The sequence below is a fragment of the Pyrgilauda ruficollis genome, unplaced genomic scaffold (genome assembly GCF_017590135.1).
Source record: "Pyrgilauda ruficollis isolate IOZ18807 unplaced genomic scaffold, ASM1759013v1 scaffold87, whole genome shotgun sequence".
Taxonomy (NCBI): Eukaryota; Metazoa; Chordata; class Aves; order Passeriformes; family Passeridae; genus Pyrgilauda; species Pyrgilauda ruficollis.
In genome coordinates, this window is record NW_024530710.1 from 2,361,894 (window position 1) to 2,380,564 (window position 18,671).

Sequence of the window (18,671 nt, forward strand, 5' to 3'; positions counted from 1 at the left end):
CTCAGGAATGACCCTGAAATTCAGCTGAACACAGCTGAAGTAAGAGAGAATAAGACAAGGTGTAATGATAAATATCATATATATTTAAAAAGCAATAAATTGTATGAAAAAAATGCATAGGGGGTATAAATCTACATCTCAGCACTTCTATTTCATTATTTTCTCTAAATAAGGTGCTATATTAAAGGGGAGTAAATGTTTAGTCACTGGGGACAAAAAAAAAAAAACAACCAAAAATTCTAGGTTTTTTTCTCTGTTAGTATATGTGTAAGTTAATCACTAATCAATAAGTTTTTTTTCTGTGAGAGAATTATATTCCACAGTTATCCTAGGCTTGATACTGTAGTTACCAGAAGCTTCAAATACTCACTACCTCTGAAAGTCTGGATTTACACATTTAGGTTGGAAATTCTTTTTCAGTTTTGTATCAGAAAAATCCTGGCTTCAATTTTTTATCCAACAGGAAAAAACATATGATTGCGCCTCTTTTCAGAGAAAAAAGATGAGGCATGTTTTTTATGTCCATAGGAATATACAGAAGGGAACTGCCAAAGCCAGCCAGTCTGGTAACTGACTAGAACTTCGTTAATTCAACATCCACGAATATCAGGGAAGGCAGATCTTAATAGATCCTGAGCATTTTGAGCATTTTATTTTTACCCCTTGAACTCCAATTGAGAAATTGTCCCAGGAGTTCCCTCACTCCAGATCAGAATAATTCTAATTTACAGTTTGTATTTATTAATAGACAGATTATAGGAATTTCTTGTAAACCTTTTTTTTTTTTTCAATCTCAATCAGATTTCATAGGAATTTATTGTAAACCTTTTTTTTTTTTTTTAATCTCAATCAGATTTTTCTTTGATAGTTTACAGTGAACTAATGAGTTTAGGGTGAACTCTTCTATTTTTCAGCATAATTGCTTTGATGACTGTGGGCTAATTACAGTCTTAGACTTTTCTCTCAGAATGGGATTTAAATTTCCAGATTATTATTTCAAGAGATTATTTAAATACTAAAAATCTTTACAATCCTTTACTTTTAAAATTATTTTAGTAATGGACTTTTTACAATAGGCATAAAAGCTAACAAAATATTTACATGTTTTACATAGTGATATTTACTCTCAGTTGTCTCTGTACTTTAAATAAAGAAGAGGAATTGTTTAACACTTACAATATTATTCATGTGCATTAACTACAATTAAATATGAGGATGAGCATTATAAAGACTGTTTTAGTTACATAATATATCAGTTATCACATTTACTCAGCCACTATCCAAATCCATTATCTTTGATAGCATGTTGTAACAAGAAATTAATATATAAAATATGGGATTACATCGTTTTTATAAAAAAATATTTCACAGGAATTACAAAACACTTTTCATATTATTGAGATAAGATACTACAGATACAGCACTTTTTTGTGTGATTTCTTTCAGGTAGTCACCAAGAACTAAGGCCTTACATTTGAACAGAAGAAAAATAAAGCTAAAATTTATTATGTTTTGGAGGAAGAATACTATAAAATCTGGGTTTTTTTTCCCCACAGGAACATGTAACTATGGCCATAAGGAGGTATCCAGGAGTTCAATGCTGAAGAGATGATGAAAATAAATTGGAGGAGGAGGAGGAAAAATGAAAACTGTTATTGAACTCATTTCAAAATGCACAGAAGTAACAACTCTGCTTTTAAGTTTTTACAAAGTGCAAGAGACAAGCATGTTTTGAACTGTGGAAGGTCCTGTCTTGCAGTAACCTGTGTCAATCTGTGTTTAGTTTAGTCCTGCCACACAACAAGTGCTAAGTTCTCTACTCCATCCTGTTGCACCTGCTTTTGTTAACACTGACAGTGGCTTTCAAAACCAGAGTGAGCTTTCAAGCTCTGGTGTTTCAGCCCTTACATAAACAGTTCCACTGACTTTAAGAAGTGCCATAGGTGGTGCCCCCAGCTTGGCACGCTGTGAGTAGGACATTTTGTCACCATAGGCAAAGTGATCAAATGTCTGCACTCCTTTCTAAAATGCTTTGTTCTCAGGATTAACAGCCTCCTTCTAAGAGCTGAAAGAAAGGTTTTCCAGGTTGTATCTGCAGCTGTGCAGATGCCTTTAGATCTCAGAATCTGAACTGCACTCAACCAGGAAACTGATGAAGAAGGCTGTTCTATCCCCACTATAAGGAAACAAACGGGGCACAGCTCCACTTGGTTCCTTCTTTTCATTTTTAACTGTACAAAGTAAAGACATAAAGGAAATAACAGAGCCAGGACTGGGATGACCAACTCCAAGTACAAATAAATCAGTGCTCTTCTTTTAAGGGTTTGAGCTTCAGCAAGGCTTAGAAATGCTTGATAAACAGAAACTGGAGTGCGAGTGTGAGGAAAGAGAACAGGGAATAGAAGAATGTCTAAGTGTTTTTCAGATATTCTGGACCAATTCATGTTGATGCTGCTTCACTGCTTCAGTGGAATGCAACCAGCTCAGAGCAGCACAGCACCTGGTCCTGCTGTTCAGTTCACACTTGTGAAATGGAAGACTTGTTTTGCTTGTTACTGAAAAACATGTTTTCTCTGGGCTGAAGCACAGCAATTGTTAACAGCTTATACTATTTAAACACTGCTGCCAGACAACAGAAAGAAAATATACAATCAAAATGCAATAAAAAAGGAGTTGTAGACATCAAAGTGGAGTAATTTGCAGTGAAAACTGGCAAGAGTCCTGTAGCTAAACCTTCTTTTAATAAAAAGTCCATGGAACCTTTCTGGTATGTTTGGACCCTATTCCATAATAGGACTCATCCCCAAAAATATTGAATTCTTTCTAAATTTAAACATGTACTCACCAATTGTTCTTTATTTCTTACTATTTTCTGTAGGGAAAAAAAGAATACATTTTGTATGTCTTGATTTAAATCACAGTTTCTTATAAGTATTATATATTATCAGTAGGTCCTGTTTGGCAAATTCAGCTAAGCTGCAGGACTACTTGTTTGAGCAGGTAACTTCTCACTTGTGATGAGCATAGAAGAGGCATTCTCTGTATATCTGCTGCTGAGAAGCTCTCAGAGTGTGTTTTTCTCTTGTGAAGAACAGCTTTGTTATGACTCAGGGCTAAGCTATTCAGGAAGAGGGAAAGCAGCACTTTGGGGCATGTGCTTGCAGCACAATGGTCCTGGTGGCTTTGGTAAAGCCAAAGTTTTAGGGACTAGAGACATAGCAACAAACTGATACACCATCTGTCAAAAAATGGGACTGTCATTGCACTAGGGCTGTCCAAGTTGTGCCTTGGTGTTTCTGACTTCCAGTGGACCCAATTCAAAGGCTGAGGTCTGCCAGATTGTCTTGGTGCCCTTGGCATACACTGATCTCCTGAATCCTGACAGCTTCAGAAACAAAAAAGATCCTCTCGAACTTCACTTTCAGCCCATAAAAAATCAGATAAACCCAAACTTTTTAGTCTTTGAAGCATTTTGTATTTTAGACATTTAGAATTTTGTGGTACAAAAAAAGGTGAAAGAATGGTAATTCATAAATCCACCACATCCGTACTTGCTTTCAGCATGGAGGCCTATGTGCAAGCTAATGGTGCATTGGGTTAGAGGGGCCAAATTATGTAAATTCTGTAGTCCCTGGAAGTTGGTGATGTGACAAGAATCACAATTAGCTGGGTTTATTTTTTCCAGGTTAAAAAAAATTGCTAGGTGTGGTGGCCTGGGTGTGGACTTCAGTGCAAGGCTTGAAAGTGCTCCTCTGGAATCTTAAATTACACTGCTTGGACTGTGTCTGCATCATGTTATGGCAGATTAGGTTTACCTCCCTTTTCTGCTACAACACTTATTGCACATTATGAAAAAGCAGGTTTTTGAATTAACAGAAAGTTTCTATGAATATAAATCAGTAACTGTAAAAGCCAAATGCTCCATCAGCAACTTCAGATTCCACCTTCTATCTTCTGACATGAAAACAACAGGAGGAATCTCCTTCCTCTTCTTATTATAAAATTTCTAAACTACTCTATTCATCACATGGCACTGGAACCACTTACCAAAACTTCGTTGTTTTGAAAAATGTATCAAGACTGAAGAAAGATGACACAGTAGCGTCTTGGGACAAAAGAACTGTGAAATTAAAATGCAAAATGGTGTAATGGATTGAAGGCTACATTTGTCCTCATTTGACCATATACTGCTCTTATTAGGATCAGAAAGACCCATGGATATACATCCAAGGAAAGAATTTGTTCCTCAGATGTGACTTAGCAAAAAAAAATTATGTTGGAAATAAAGAAATTCTATACTTACAAACTAAAATCATCAGCAACAAAGTGGCAGACAGTCCTCCCAGAAAATATCTGAGAATGTAACAATACCCAGAAAGGTTAAAAAAAGCCAAGGGATGCATATTGGGTTAAAAGAGGTGAAACCTGAGTGGGAGGAGGAGGAAGGGTTCTTGCAGATGAACCCTCTGAACTCAGGTAGGTGAACTGTAATTTGAAACTTTAAATTACGTAAACTGTTGAAGATAATCTCCCGGAAAGAAAGACCTCAGCATTCACACTGAGAAAAAAACCCACTTAGAAAGACATGGATCCATTCTGATTCTTCTCAGCCTGCCAAAACCCCTGTCAAAGCACACTTGGCAAAGTAGCTTTCATATCTGCACATATATTTCTTACTTTTGTGCATATCTATATAGCTCAGATATTTGCCTGCATTGACTATCATGTGAAAATATATTGTCACAGTAAGATACATATAACTTTGAAAATGTGACCCTTAATTTAAGTTTTATTCACCATTTGAAATGAAGCAAGCACTTATGTGAGAAAAAGAAAATAAAATAAATAAAAATTACCTTGTACATGCTGAAATTATTAAACACATGATCAGTGCAACCATCTGAGCAATGACATTTTGCACTGTCCTGGATTCTAAAATAAAAATCAGGAAAATAATTGGTCTTAATGAAAGTAAATATTTTACAGGAGGTGTTTGCAAAGGCTACCTTCAGCCTTTGAGACCAGTCTCTTCAGTTGCTTTTAAAGAGAACTTGCCTGGAGTGATTCAAAGCAGAAACCTAATTTTCATGCTCTGGGTGTCTCTCAGGAGTCTTTTTCCCCCACAACTACAGAAACACTGTGCCCTCCATGCTCTCAGAAAACAAGCCTTTCTGCATAATTGCCTGTTTCAGTTTTTGCTCCCATGCCCTTTCCTCCATTTTCCTCTTCACTTCTTTTTTTTTTTTTTTTTTTTCTGAAAAATGTGTGAGGGAAAGATGTGAGCAGGGGGTAGTAATCAACTAAATACCAATTTTATGATTTTGGTTTTTTTAATCATTCATTTAAAATATTTGTTTTAGTAAATAAATTCTATTCTGCAAAGGCCAGATCTATATTTTTAATGTATTTTCATTTCACTCTAAAAATGAGGCATGCCAGAATAAGAACATAACATACCTGCATTGCTCCAGTTCTCTTCATTTGCATTTATCATAAATGAAGAGCAGGATTTTGAAGCACAAAATGGTTCCTCAAAATGAAGAAATTCATCATCTTTGGTGAGAAATGCTCCATTAGATGCTGGAATTTGCCTTTGTGACACATGGTTATTATATTCAGAAGAAAAGTCTGAATCACCTACAAGAAATGCATGTATAACTGAGGTTGCACAAAAGAGCTCTGAGACTTTGTGTTAATGAATTTAGGAATTAATTACTGAATCACAGGAGAGGCTGCAAATTGTTATGGGTAGGGAATTGGTTGGTTCCAATGTATGCAGGAGGAAATATGCAGAGTAAAGACAAAACTGCATAGAGCATAACAGATGAAGTTATTGAAAGAGCCAGGTGAAAGCAGACACTGCCAGGTATTAATCACACCAGAAAAAACATGGTGATGACTTTGCATTCAAATTCAGTCAAAAAATGACTTTTTGGCACAGAGGTCCTTGCAGACTCATACTCAATTTTAATGCCAGGAGCTCTGTTTATCCCTTAGAATTCTGTAGTTCGTTCTATCCTTCACCTGCACACCTTGGCAGACAACACCTACATAACTTCCAGAAAGAGATTCCAATTCACACTAAACACAGACTGCAATGTTGTACCTTGATTACCAGCTACCTGATCAGGGCTTACCAATATCACTGTGACAGGCTTCTAATTTACTGCATCCATCAGGCCAAGGGTCCTCTACATGGGAGAAATCTATCCTGCTGGGAATGGTGGAGCTGAGCCATGAGCTGGAGGCACTGAGATTGAACAAGCTGTCAAGAGAGCGACGGATTTTCTTCCTTCGCCTGAATACACTAGAAAGAAAAGATACGTTGCCAAGGAATAGAGCTAATTATTCTTGTTGAGCAGGGACAGAGCTCTAAAGCTTGCAGGAATGACATGAAAGAACCAGGTTCTGGGTGCTGTTCTCAGCCCTGTTCTTGACCCTGGGCACATCGCCAGGAATGGCTGCTGCACATCACAATGTGTCAGGGAAGGTCGTAACAGCAGGGCTGGTCGTGCTGTTATGATACTGGGTACTGTGGTACCAAATGATATCACAGCTACTGCTCTCTGATAGTACTTTGAGTGCTACCTGTGATTTTCACTGTTGTATCCTATTTGGGGTAGTCTAAATACATTTAATTCCAGGTTTTTTGAACTACATTTTACATACCTTTCTAAATTGTTGTTCTTCTGAATCAGGAGATGTTTTTCCTTGAGTAAGAAATCCAGTAAGAATTTTTATTTATATATACATGTGTGTGTGTGTGTTTTAGACAAAGATTTTTTTTTTCTTAGTCCTTATCAGAGTAACCCGATTGGCAAAATGAGCTGTAACTCTCTCCTTTTCCTTTATTGGACACAACTTCAATTATAGCAACAACTCTGCACTAAAGAGTTTTTAGGTAGTAAGATGTGACTGAAAATTGGGTAATTTCATTCACTGCACTCTCTAAAGCAATTGAGATGTTCCCAATCAGAAGTAATGCTGGTCTTATGCTGAGCAAAATGTAGACAGACACAAAGACACCTCCAGACACACCTCTAGATAAGGCCAGAGGTGTGGAGGCAATCACCAACATAGAGTAAAATCTGCACATAGTTCACTTACCGAACTAAATTCTCTTTATATGTAACACTTGTGTGGGATGGTGTCAGTGTTATGTTGCCTTCTTCATCAGACAGAAAACTGTCTTCTGTCAAAACATAATAACCATTAGAAAGCAGTCGAGGGCTGCGGCGGCATGTAGGAAGGGAGCCTGTCAGAGGATTTGTGGAGCACTCATAGGCAGGATCATCATCCAAAAAGGCACAAGCACAACTGAAAAGGAGAAATGAAAGCCTCTAATTTAGAGAAGGTCTGGACAGAGCAAACCCATGATTTAATAGTAATGAGTTTACATTTCAAGCTGATGGGGACTGGTAATGACATAGATTTAAAATATGTGAATGTAATGATATTACTCTGTACCGGGGGTTTCAGCCAGCTGACGTGTGCATCACACGTTCCAAAGCTTCAGATTACGGGAGGAATACATGCCGGGGAGAATTTCCTGAAGCAGGGAGCCAGCCTGAGCTCAGAAGTGCTTGGTGTGTTTCTGTGGCAGTGCTCTTGGCCAAGGAGTCCTGCTGGACCCACACTGACCTGGAGCCATCAGAGGCATTCCAGTATCTGGCTTCTCTGAGTTCCTTTACATGGCAGAATCTGGGTGCCCCTGAGCCAGGCAGGATTTACTTGCTTTTTTATAAATGCCATACTTGGTGAAGATTTAAGGATACATGACTTTTAATTCTCACAAATCCTAGCATGCCATGCAGCTGGAACAACATGGGATAAAGCCCACACATTGTGATAGCTCCATCCAGCACTGAAACACAATTGTCTTTGGGATTAAATACAGCACAGAAAAATATACTCTCTGGTGTTTAAAATAGAAGGGAGTAGTGACAGAGGTGAAAGGATCTAAAAGTTGTATTCATTGTACTTAGTTTGACTAAAATTTAATTTATGGTTATACCTTTCCCCTTAACACCTATGAGTTCCAAATTGCCATGAAGTGACATCATAGAAAGAAAGGAAGACACTGGATTGATTTAGTGTCTGACCTCTGTTTCAGTAAGAGGTTTAACTACCCCATATGGCACGTCACAGAGAGATACCATAATTTCAGTATAGGGAAAAGCAGATGGAAGACAGATACTCCAAAACCCTGTAATTGCAAAGCTGGTGTTTCCAACCTCCACAGCAGTACTTCTGAACTTCCATTTAGGGCAGTAATTAAATTATTATCAGCACTACATTTCGCAGTGGCCCAAAAAGACTGACATACAAAATCTATGCCAAAACAAAAATAAAATTAAGCAAGTGTAACTTTCCTTAATACCTTGGAAAAATATGTCTTGAGAGGCTGTGTCTACACTCTTCATTAAATGGTGTTGAACCTGCAGAGGAAAAGGTAAAATAAGAAGGAATTGTTATCATATTCACTGACAGGTAGCTTGTGCATACCAGAAAGATAATAAAAAAAAAAACCCTAAAAGTTAAAAGAAAATTAAGGGAAGAATTGGAGAAGACAAAACATATGAAGGAATTGGGGAAAGACTTAGCGTTTATATGAAATTCATCTCAACCAGGACAACACAGAATCAGAGCCAACAGAAATCAGATATTTGTACTCTGCCCAGATGACAGATTTGAGAGAAATAATTATGGATGCAAATACAATAACTGCAGTAATTTTAAGGTGTTTTACCAGAAATCTGCTTCATGCCAAAGCTAGAACCTGAACTGGCACTAGATACAGAGTAGAATGGAAAGGCCACCATTACCACTACATTACATTTTTCAGATGAAAATTGCAGACATAGCACAACGAGCACAGGGATTGCTACAGTGACAAATATTTGACAGTAATATTGTGGCAGGAGACTAAGGAAATAGGATTTGTCTGGATTACAGTGGCTCAAGTGTGCAAAGCACTGCTAGATGTTCCTCACCTGGCAGAATCAATCTTACAAAATATGAGCAAGGCCTATGCATAGGGAGAATTTATGACTATTATTACATGAAAAGATAAAAGATATGATCTTTCCCTATATTGCCTTGTCTCTCCTGAATCTTTAGAGCTTCAGACTTGCAACACTGTTAGCAAATGCCCATCCTTCACCTCTGAGAGGAGATAGGAGATAGGGCTAGGAGAATTTTATATTTTTACGTTCAGTTGTGAGCTGAGGCAAAGAAAAGACATGAAGGTCAGGGTTTCCACTTTGGTAATCTTGTTTAACCTCCTTGGGAGCTCAGTTGTCAGTCACAGACTGGGTGTGAAGGCTGACTCAGCCTTGGGACCAGGCAAGGTGACGAAAGAAGAGAAGCAAAACCTTCAGAGTATTTTTTATAAATCAGTTCCATTACCCTGGTCCCATGCATACTGTTTCTCCTACCCTTTTGAAAAAAATAATCACTTTACCATGAGCGAATTATGCTCTAATAGCAACAAAAATAACTTGAGAAGGAGAAAATGGAAAGAATTTGGGGAAAAGTACAGAGATATCAAGAAGCATCAGTCAGAACCCACAGAGCAAGTTGTACAAACAGTGGGTCCAGTGGTGTATTCCATAGTTAGACATGTATTAGAGCTTTTTTTAACATACAACTATCTCCTGAAATAATTTCTCTTATTTTAGGCAAAATCATGATTCTTAAATGTGCAAAAAATCTTATATTCAAAACAAAGAAATGCATTCAAACTCTAGAAGAAAATACAGGAAGGACTCAACAAGCAGTTTGCAGATCTGGATATAAACTAAAACCAGCAAAATCCTAAGTCTTATCAATCAAAAAAGATCCCTTCCACAAGGTATTTATTTTTTTTAAAACTCTGAGAAATGTATCCAAATTTATTTGCTCCTGGAGTTGATGCAACATGTGATGTTCCATACATCTTGAAAAGGACTGTTTTGCACACCCTAGGGTAACAGGGAATATAGATTATCTGTAGAAGAGTTTAAAAAGAAATGGAAGCATGTTTTTTTTACTTGTTTGAAAATCAGGATGTGTCAGTTAGTATCAGCAATATAGAAAAAATTATTAGTTATAATGTATTCTCACTTAGGCAAAAGTAACTGATTCTAGGGCAAATTTGTTTGAAAAGGGTATATAGAAGTATATGTCAGGATCAGTTATATCTATCACAACTCTTTAATAATCTGAGAGTGAAACTTTCCAGCAACTGAAACCCACAGCACAGCTGTATTGCACGCAATTCTTTCAGTTATGATAATAAAGAGTAGCAATGTCTAAAAAAGAATAACTTTTAGGAGTGGCAGCTTTCCTGTGGGGTGGTGCTTTCACTAGAAAGTGTTGACACATACTGATCACAGTGGCAGAACAAACCACAGTCCTTCTGTTCCTCATTTGAATTCTCTCATAACTTTGCAAGGTATATCTCTGCAGGTTGTTTATTTGCCACCCTCCAGAGAAATAAAATTTAAGACAAAATAGAGTATATTCATCTATTTCTAAAAGAAAGTGAGCAATTTACACATGCAGATATACTACTGGGGAGGCGAGGCATTTCCCTCTTTTCAAGAACAGTTAATAAGCAGCTGTAACTTGCTTTTAAACTATTTTAAGTAACGATAATATCAAGCTTCTGTGAACAGTCATGGAACAGGCAGTCCAACAGATTTTTTTGCTGCCCATGATCATGAACATTTTTGGCTCATGCATAATGAAGAGAGTTCTTGAAAATAATTCAATCAATGATGGAGAAAACATGGCAACATTATGTTGTAGACAATGCTGCACAGTGTTCTGCTTTCATTTAATATTCAGTCCTATTTCTGTGCTATTAATAGCGTGAGAAGCTATAGTAATGACATAACAAAGCTTCTCAACCACCACTGTACAATGGAGCAGTGGTGTTGTATCTGTAATCCATGATATGAGCCATCAACACAGCATGTCTAAACTATGGCATGAGAAAAAGCCAACAGCTCTATGAAATCTCACTAAAAGCGAATCTGAGGCGAATGTGGCAACATTTTATGTCAAGAATCCAAATAAAAATTTAAGGCAACAACCTCCCCTTGGATTTCAAAACACACAAAGGTTCATGTTGTAATATAAACAAAAAGTCATTGTCCAAACCAGTCAGTTTTAACTACCTTTCGCTCCAAAAATCAAATTAGTGTTTAAGCCAATGATGCCTTCAGCGTACAATCTAAATATTTACATTAGTACCTACCAAAATATAATGCTAACTATTCAAATAGCTGAAACCCAGCCAACCAGTTTTATTCTATTTTATCTGCTAAACACAAGTGTCTACAAAGAGTTTTATTTGTTCGCACATATCAGTTGTTTTTGAAAAGCAGTTTTGTCTTTTCTCCCTGCAGGTAATGGTAGCAACGTTCACAAAACCGCGAAACTTCCTGAAGAGCAGCACAGAAATTAATTCAAAGCTTAGCTATTCCTCAGCTGACAAATATATTAAGAGATAAATAAGTCTAAAATCCTTCAAACCTGGAAAATCCATTTCACAATTAACACATGCGTGCAAAATTTTTCTCTTCATCAGTCCGAGAGCCCATGGGACGGCTGGTGGAGGCTGTTCCTCGAGCAGCTTCCTGGGAGAGCTCAGCCCTGGCTCTTCGCAAGGGCAGGTCTAGCAAGTCCCCTGTTTCCTTTTGAAAACAGCCCGTGCAATCAGAGGCACAGAGCCCGAATGAGGTCATGTTTCCTGTAGAGTAGGCTCACATCGGAGGCATTCGTTCTGAAGAGCAAACCGAAGATAAAGATTAGCCCATGAACGCTCCTGCCGGCTGTTGCAAAAGAGAAGAACCACTAGAAAGAATGTCTCACCCCAATGATTGTACAGAGAACAAAGACAGAACATTTTCTCATCAGTGACACAGAGTTTTGTTTCAGATTTGCTTTTCTACCTCGCACAGAAAACTTCCAAGTTGTGTATACAAATCATTCCATTTGTTGAAATACTTGTGAGCTGGCAGACTTTGATGTATGAAAATGATCCAGTTACAAAAAAAAAAAAATAATAACAGTACATTTTGCAAAAGTGCTATTGTACAGAAGATACATTTGGTCAGAGTTTAGGGCTACGTTTCACAGCTGAAAACATTACTGCAAATATATGCCATGCAATGTTAATAAAAATTCCACAGAAAGGAGAAAGGAATAAAGACATTTGTAAACGTAGTCATTGTTGCATGCTAAATGTTTCATACTGTGTAAGGTATACATTCATCATGCTTTAAAGTATAAAAAATAAAGTCAAATCCACATAAGAGAAATGGAGCCTGAATAAGATATCCTGGCAATCAAAGGATTTGGCTACAGAACTATTATATACAAAAGTAATATAAATCAGCTGCTTGACACTGAATTGTACAGCCTTAGGGGGTAACACTTCATCTCCAAATAGATAAAATGATCTAGTAGTTTTCTTTCCTGATGTCTGTATGTATCACTGACAAAAAAAATGAAACCATAAATCTAGTAAAATGTGATTGATTTTATGATAGTTTGTGGGTTTTTTTCCCCTTTGGAGAAGGAAAAATACTTCCACTGATTGAAAGAATGTAAAAATCTCACCTCCCAGAAAAGGAAACAAAAATAGGAATTAGGCAATTAGGATGTTGCAAAAGATCTTCTGCTTGTGAGTTAAACTAAAATGAACATTTTATGATCCTTTTGGTCAAACATAAAAATAGGGACATAGTCCATCTTCACATCAGTTCTTTTAATTTAGTGGAATTATATCAATGAGGAAATTAGTCCAGCACTATTTCCATGGATGCATGGGCTTCATCACAGCAGCATTTCCCTGGCCACCCTGCCTCTCTACAGGCAATGAATATAAATTCCCAATGATCTTTAAAAGTAGGTCACTTACAGAAGAATTTCTGTACACACAGGAATTTACTCCTTGGACATATTTTTGGTCTCTTTTCTTATTATTCTCAACAGGAAGAAGTTAATTCCAAGCTTGAACTGCTTTTCTGAAGGACATTGGCATTTCATGTTTGTCTACATAGTTAAAATATATTGTGTCTATATCATATTCAGGCTTGGAGGTGTTGTCTCTTTTTAATCACTGCTATTTTTGTCTGAAACTCACTGTTCCACAGGCTTTTGATGCATAAACTTCATGCATTGGTAACTATTTTATGGGTGAGTGCTCGACTATAGTTAATACACACACACAAGTGTTTATATACAGCTTTTTTTTTTCTTCACTCTGTAGCTCTTCAAATTTCCTACTCCACCAACACACCCTTTCTCAACAATAACCAGGTTTCAAATTTTACAAAATGAGTACACCAACAAGCTTATTTGCAGTAGTTTTATGCCTGTGGCATGCATTACCATTCAACCCACAAAAGGAAGGAAATTAGAAATTACGATACTAAATACCACCCATCTTTGTACACTTCTCCCAGGCTCACTCTGCTTTTGATGCAACAGATTGTGCAGGGTCTGACAGTCCAAGAGAGGTGGGGCTGGGGCAGCTCCATGCCTGGGGTCCCACCAGCATTGAGCCACTACTCCTGGAGGGACAAGCACAGAGTGCATTTATAAGCAGGTTGCACACACAGCTGGCAATGCAGGCACAGAGAGAGCACTCCCACAGCACCAAGAGCCTCATCCTTCTCACCCCTCTGGCTGAACAGTGCAGTACTCTAGTGAGGATACACACATCTGTACACATCCCTCCAGCAGCTGGCTCAGGAGCTCTGTCTGCCCAGCAGCTGCCCCTGGATCCCAGTCTCACCAGTTGCATGCACATGGACATTGGAGCCCCCAGCCCCACAGCCCGGCTGGTGGTGCAGACCATCACACACACAGGTACAGCTGGCTGGGATTGCCCAAGTCCTCAGCATCCCACAGAGAGACCCCAGCCCATGTGTCCCATGCCCCAGGCAGCAGCTCCTCCCAATCCTGAGGTGCCCTGGTGTTAACTCATCTGGGTGGGTTCCATGCCTGGCCACAAGGGCTGAGACTCCTCTGGGACAACCTGGGAAAGGCCCAACAGACAAAGTGTCCCTTCCTCTGAAATCTTAATTCAGGTTCCCGCCTGCCTTTGTGCTCCCAGGCTCCTCTGGCTGATCAGAAAGGCTTTTCATGGGCTGATGGCTCCTGGAATGGGAACAGCTGGATGCAGGGAATTCTTTGGGCTCCTCCCCTCACTGTTGTGCTCCCACTCCCCCCACTCTGTGCTCCTCTGTGAGTGTGCAGATGAGTTTTTAGCATGTATTACACCATAACTTTGCCATCTCAACGGCCCACTGCAACTCAATGCAGAGTACTGTTATGCTAAACACCCCATTTTCAGGAAGGGCATTTTCTGGTGGAGTGAATTGAGTGGCCATGGTGGAGAGAGTGGAGTGCTTATTGATTGCATGTAATTGAGAGTAATGTGATGCTTCTGTAACTCTCTTTGAACCTCCTGGAAATCTGACAAGCTTTAATTGTCCACCAGCTTCAGTAACCATCAAATCAGGCCATTTTTCCTATATCACAGGCTGTGTCAATATTGTTTATACAGTACTTAAAAGTAAAAAAATATTCTTCGATATCTGAAAATTTATTGAAAAAATTTTAAAAATCCAGCAGGGGAAAGGCTGGTCATGAGAATCTCTGAGCAGCCTCACTGAATCAAAATGAAGGTCTATGAAACTCTCCTTGCCTGCAGTCTTGCTGCAGGGCAAACTAAGACCCATTTTCATTCACCTTGGTGAATGCTAACGTTTTAAGCTAAGTGCATTCCTTTATGCAGCAGAAGCACTTGTAATATTTGAGGGACTCTGGTAATTAAGAAAAAAAAATCTCACAAAACTAGACATTTTATTTCAATTTTAAGAAGAGGGTAATCCTGCATTAAGTTAGAATTTCGGTGCAGGTTACAGAATTGTCACATCATATATGATTTTAATAACCTTATCAGGTCAGCTATATGAACAAAGATTAATTAGCCTGAACAAAGATTAAATTGCCTTGAAGTGGAAAAAATCCATTTTTAATGTTATCAGATGGAAATCCCATCACACTCTGTCAGAGACTTTCTGAGTTTCAGGATTGATTTTTGCCCCCAAATTCATTATTTTAACTTAATTGTTCCTGCAAAACAGGCAAAAAAGGGCATTTCTTGTTTGCATGGTGGAGTACAACGAATAGACCTGTAAAATTTGGAATTAGTTCTGAGCTTGCTGATACACCCATCCTGCTCAGATCTCAAGAGTTTATCTCCAATATTGCTACATCAGCTACCTCTGTATTATACCACAGACACAGTCCAGATGGACAAAAAATGTTTAAAAAGGATCTAAATCAAGTAAGCCTGTGATATACAATGATATTTCTCTGTACAAAGCCATGACCAGTCTGTGTTGTATCTTCTTGCTTCTTGATTATGTAGTACCATAGAGAAATTTCTTTGGTATCAGAACCTGATGTATACATGGGAAAATGCCACATCATGATACAAGAGCAGTGTAAAAATAGACATGGGGAAAATACAAGAAGTGCTTCCATTAAAATCTGTAACTCACCCTGCATCTGAAAATACTGCTTTAAAACATATTTTATCAGAGAAAGAAAACAAAAGGAAGAGGTTCAAATCCATCAGCCAAAGCAGAATTTAGTCAAGGTTTCTAATAGAACTCAGGTGAGTCCTCATTGGAGTTCTTCATAAATTTCCTCAAAAGAAGATCTGACTGTTACGGAACAAGAAGGTAGGGACACTAAAAAAAGCAACAAACACACAGATTTATACTAAAAGCTGTCTGACTCAATTTTATAAAGGATGACAAAAGTTCATGAGTCAGCGCACTGCAGTGTCTGCTGTGACTACAAGCAGCCAGGGCAGAGTCAGCTGGTGGCCAGTTGTGCTCCAGCAGCATCTGATTTGCAGAGAATAGAAATATTAAAGCACAGATCAGTGGTCTGAGCAGAGAATGAGTGGGAACAGGTTTGAGGTGATGTATGAATGGTGTACACCCATGGTTCCTAAGCTCGCAGGCCATCACACTTCCAGCACACATCTACACGACACATTTTAGGACACACAGACTGAGAGGGAAAGGACAGGGACTAAAGCAGGTAGGACAGCATGGGGACACTGCTGACTCTCATCTCTAAGTGATAAAACCCATCATTATGTGACCAACCCAGGAACAACCCCTAAGACATGCAGAAGACTGAATTGCCCATATTCCAGTGTCCCATGTCACTGTAGTTAATGCTGGCACACCACCTGCATAGCAGCATCTTAAAAACTGAACAGGCCATGTAGATACACATGGCTTTAGGGACCTTCTTGATGCTCTAACTAGACACATAAAGTCTCATCTTTGGTTGGAGGTTCTCTTGTGACATTTTGAGTCCCAAAATAAAAATTAATATTCCTCTGGAGGTGGCCATGCACTGCTGCCCACTGTACCTGGGAACCAGGGTGCTTTCTGTGACAGCCCTCATGTGATCTGCATGGAACAGAGGGTCTTGCACTGATGTACAGTGAAGACTTTTGGCCAACATATGATTGTAAAGAATCATAACTTGCTTTATATATGCTGAAAATCTATATGCTGAGAGATGTTGGTCCCACTGGTTCCTGAGACAACAGCAGTGGATCATTCTGGTATCATGGTCTTTTCTATAATAAATCCTACTGAGTGATGCATAAATGAAGACCAGTAACAACCCAAGTGATACTCTAATAATGTTCTTTAAAATGCCTGTCTTTACACAGCAACCTTATCAGTTGCCTCTCTGTAGTCTGACATTGACTGAGTCCCTTTCTACCTGTATACCAGTATTTAAACAAAGTCTAAATTTATGAGGCTTGTACTGAGAGTCCACAGGCCTTTCTGGAATTGTTTACAATTTTTCCAGCCTTGCCCATGCCCAACTCACATTTCCAGCTAGGTTCAGTGTGATGTCCTGGACTACTTCAATGCTAGGGAGAGGCAAGAGCACAGGCAGCCTCAGTATCCAGTGGAAAACCACACACACGAGAGGCAGAGTTTTACAGCCTGGATATTACCCAGCATTGCATAAAGATCAAGGATTTGAATGTGGCCTACAAGGCAATTAAGGACAGAGAGCAGAACTCTGATAGACTTCCAGGAACCTGTCCATGTGACACCAGCACAGACCCAGTGTCCAAGAAACAAGTGACTCCTACCATGAGCACATGCTCCTATGAACAAATGCATTACAGACATTTTGCAGGCAGGGCTGGGCACAGAGGGCTGATCTCACAATCAACAACCATCCTTCAAAACCTGAGGACACCTCTGTTTACACTGGACCACAAAGGAGACAGGAAAATATCACACTAGTTTTACAAAGTGATTGGTATTGCCTGCTCACAGAAGTGATGTGTATTCTTCATTCTCCTGGACTCCACCAGGTTGGACATGTGATTTTTGGAATTCTGTTTCCTTCAGCTCAAGTTGCAAATTCTGTCCACCCAGAGCTCTTAGAAATGCAGACCATGAAAATCTTCCCACTGGGATATGTTTGTGAGTCAAGTGCTCTGTTGATCCACCAGAAAGTGTATGCTGCATTTCAGTCTCATATGGAAATAATCTGGGAAATCAGTGCATAGAGCAGCTATTATTACTACAGCTTTTGTTCAACACTGTACTCATCAAGGCTTTAAAGGAAAATTCTGTAACATATTTACTGATGTATTCCAATCTACAGAATCTCCTCTAAAATCAAAACACTATCCAAGATATATGGCTGCAATATGAAAGACAGAAGTAAATGACACTGCACAGCACTGTTTCTGTGGCAAAAGCACAATTACATCTCAAGAGGTCTAATATTCATTGCAAAACTACATTCATAGTGTGGTGAATGTTCCTTGTGCCCCCAATAAATATCAAATGATACACAGAAAGTGGTTTTGTGAGGCTGTAACATGACACAGCAGAGCTGTCTGCATCCAAAACAAGGAGCTGCTCCCTCCCAGCCATGCAGAGCATCAGGAGGTACCACTCTGGTGAGGAGCAACTTCTGCCTCAAGGCTTTCCTTTAACCCCATCAAATGCCAATGTTTGCTCTTTCTTCTCTTTCTTTGCGTGGATTTGGGACTCATTCACTAATGTCAGAACTACCTGCTAAACGCAAATTTCATGACCCACCTGGATTTACCAGACCTCACTCCTTAGCACTCTCACCTTACTGTACTTCACCCTTAAAATACTGCCCGTAGGGAACCTTACTTCTGCTTTACAGCTTCATGCCACCTCTCCAACAATGCAGTGAAACACAGCACCTGTGGGCAAACAGGCAGTTCTCTGAGAGAAACTACTGACAGAATTAAAGGCACTCCGCAAAGAACCAGTCAGCAATTCAGTAAAAAATGTCCAGTTTCTGTATCTTTCAAAACTAAAAAAGATGGGGTTGATGTCCCAAACCTACAGGGTTACTGTTTTGTATGGTGTCCATGGCAATGACTGTTAGTGACTTTCTTTTTTCATACAAGGCCAGATGCTTCAAAACTCATTCACTTTAGGGTATTTCCCAGCATCTGGAAAATTTAGGGCTTTAAAGGGGAAAGAGAAGTGTTCGGTGAGATAATGGAAATCTTCACAGAAGGAGGGAGGAATTTCTGGAGAGGAGGGAGTTTCTGGGATGAAAGAAGA

At 38.9% G+C, this 18,671-nt stretch overlaps 1 protein-coding gene across 2 annotated transcripts; it reads right to left on the bottom strand.

Annotated features, from left to right (window-relative positions):
• Positions 1 to 818: 818 nt before the first annotated feature.
• Positions 819 to 11,645, bottom strand: TMEM71 (transmembrane protein 71). Of its 2 annotated transcripts, XM_041488106.1 has the most exons (10): positions 11,521 to 11,645; positions 8,381 to 8,438; positions 7,108 to 7,317; positions 6,138 to 6,307; positions 5,458 to 5,637; positions 4,857 to 4,932; positions 4,304 to 4,353; positions 4,048 to 4,120; positions 2,846 to 2,872; positions 819 to 1,600 (listed from the first exon to the last, which is right to left on the bottom strand). In XM_041488106.1, coding segments are annotated over exons 1-9 (870 nt in total). In that variant the 5' UTR covers positions 11,573 to 11,645; the 3' UTR covers positions 819 to 1,600; positions 2,846 to 2,871. The 2 variants fall into 2 exon arrangements, with proteins under 2 accessions (XP_041344040.1, XP_041344039.1); XM_041488105.1 differs by lacking the exons at positions 819 to 1,600; positions 2,846 to 2,872 and having other exon boundaries at positions 3,544 to 4,120.
• Positions 11,646 to 18,671: the final 7,026 nt, after the last annotated feature.